We start from the raw sequence: 354 nt of genomic DNA on the forward strand, positions 1-354 counted from the left end.
AAAAATGGGATGAGGTGGGATTCCCTCCTTCTTAAAAATGTTTCTAGAGCTACTAAAAAACTTGCATTTACAAAATAGTTGATAAAAATATTCCTCTGGATTGTACAAGAAGGGCGACAGGGACCACTGATAAGACATGGTTTATGGTATTAATCAGACTTGGCTTCTTTCTCTCCTGCTTCATCGGAGGCTGGACTCTCCTCATTTTTAGTTTCTCCGTTTTCTGCAGGTAAGTCTTCTTTCGTTTCTTGGTTAGCCACTTCAGCCTGTTTTCCCTTTGCTCCCCTTTTCCCCTTTGTTTGCACTTTTCTGTCTGAAGATTTATCCTTTCCTGCCGCCTTTTTTGGCTTCGTT

The 354-nt window shown here is 41.0% G+C and overlaps 1 protein-coding gene across 1 annotated transcript; it reads right to left on the reverse strand.

The window, feature by feature from the left end:
• Window positions 1-6: 6 nt before the first annotated feature.
• Window positions 7-350, reverse strand: LOC145718171 (non-histone chromosomal protein HMG-14; the record flags this gene model as incomplete). Its single annotated transcript, XM_081809632.1, has 1 exon — window positions 7-350. A coding segment is annotated over one exon (201 nt), but the record flags the coding sequence as incomplete, so codon positions are not given.
• Between the last annotated feature and the right edge of the window lie 4 nt (window positions 351-354).

This window comes from Leptonychotes weddellii, unplaced genomic scaffold (assembly GCF_054177405.1).
Source record: "Leptonychotes weddellii isolate Sample4059 unplaced genomic scaffold, ASM5417740v2 HiC_scaffold_116111, whole genome shotgun sequence".
Classification (NCBI taxonomy): domain Eukaryota; kingdom Metazoa; phylum Chordata; class Mammalia; order Carnivora; family Phocidae; genus Leptonychotes; species Leptonychotes weddellii.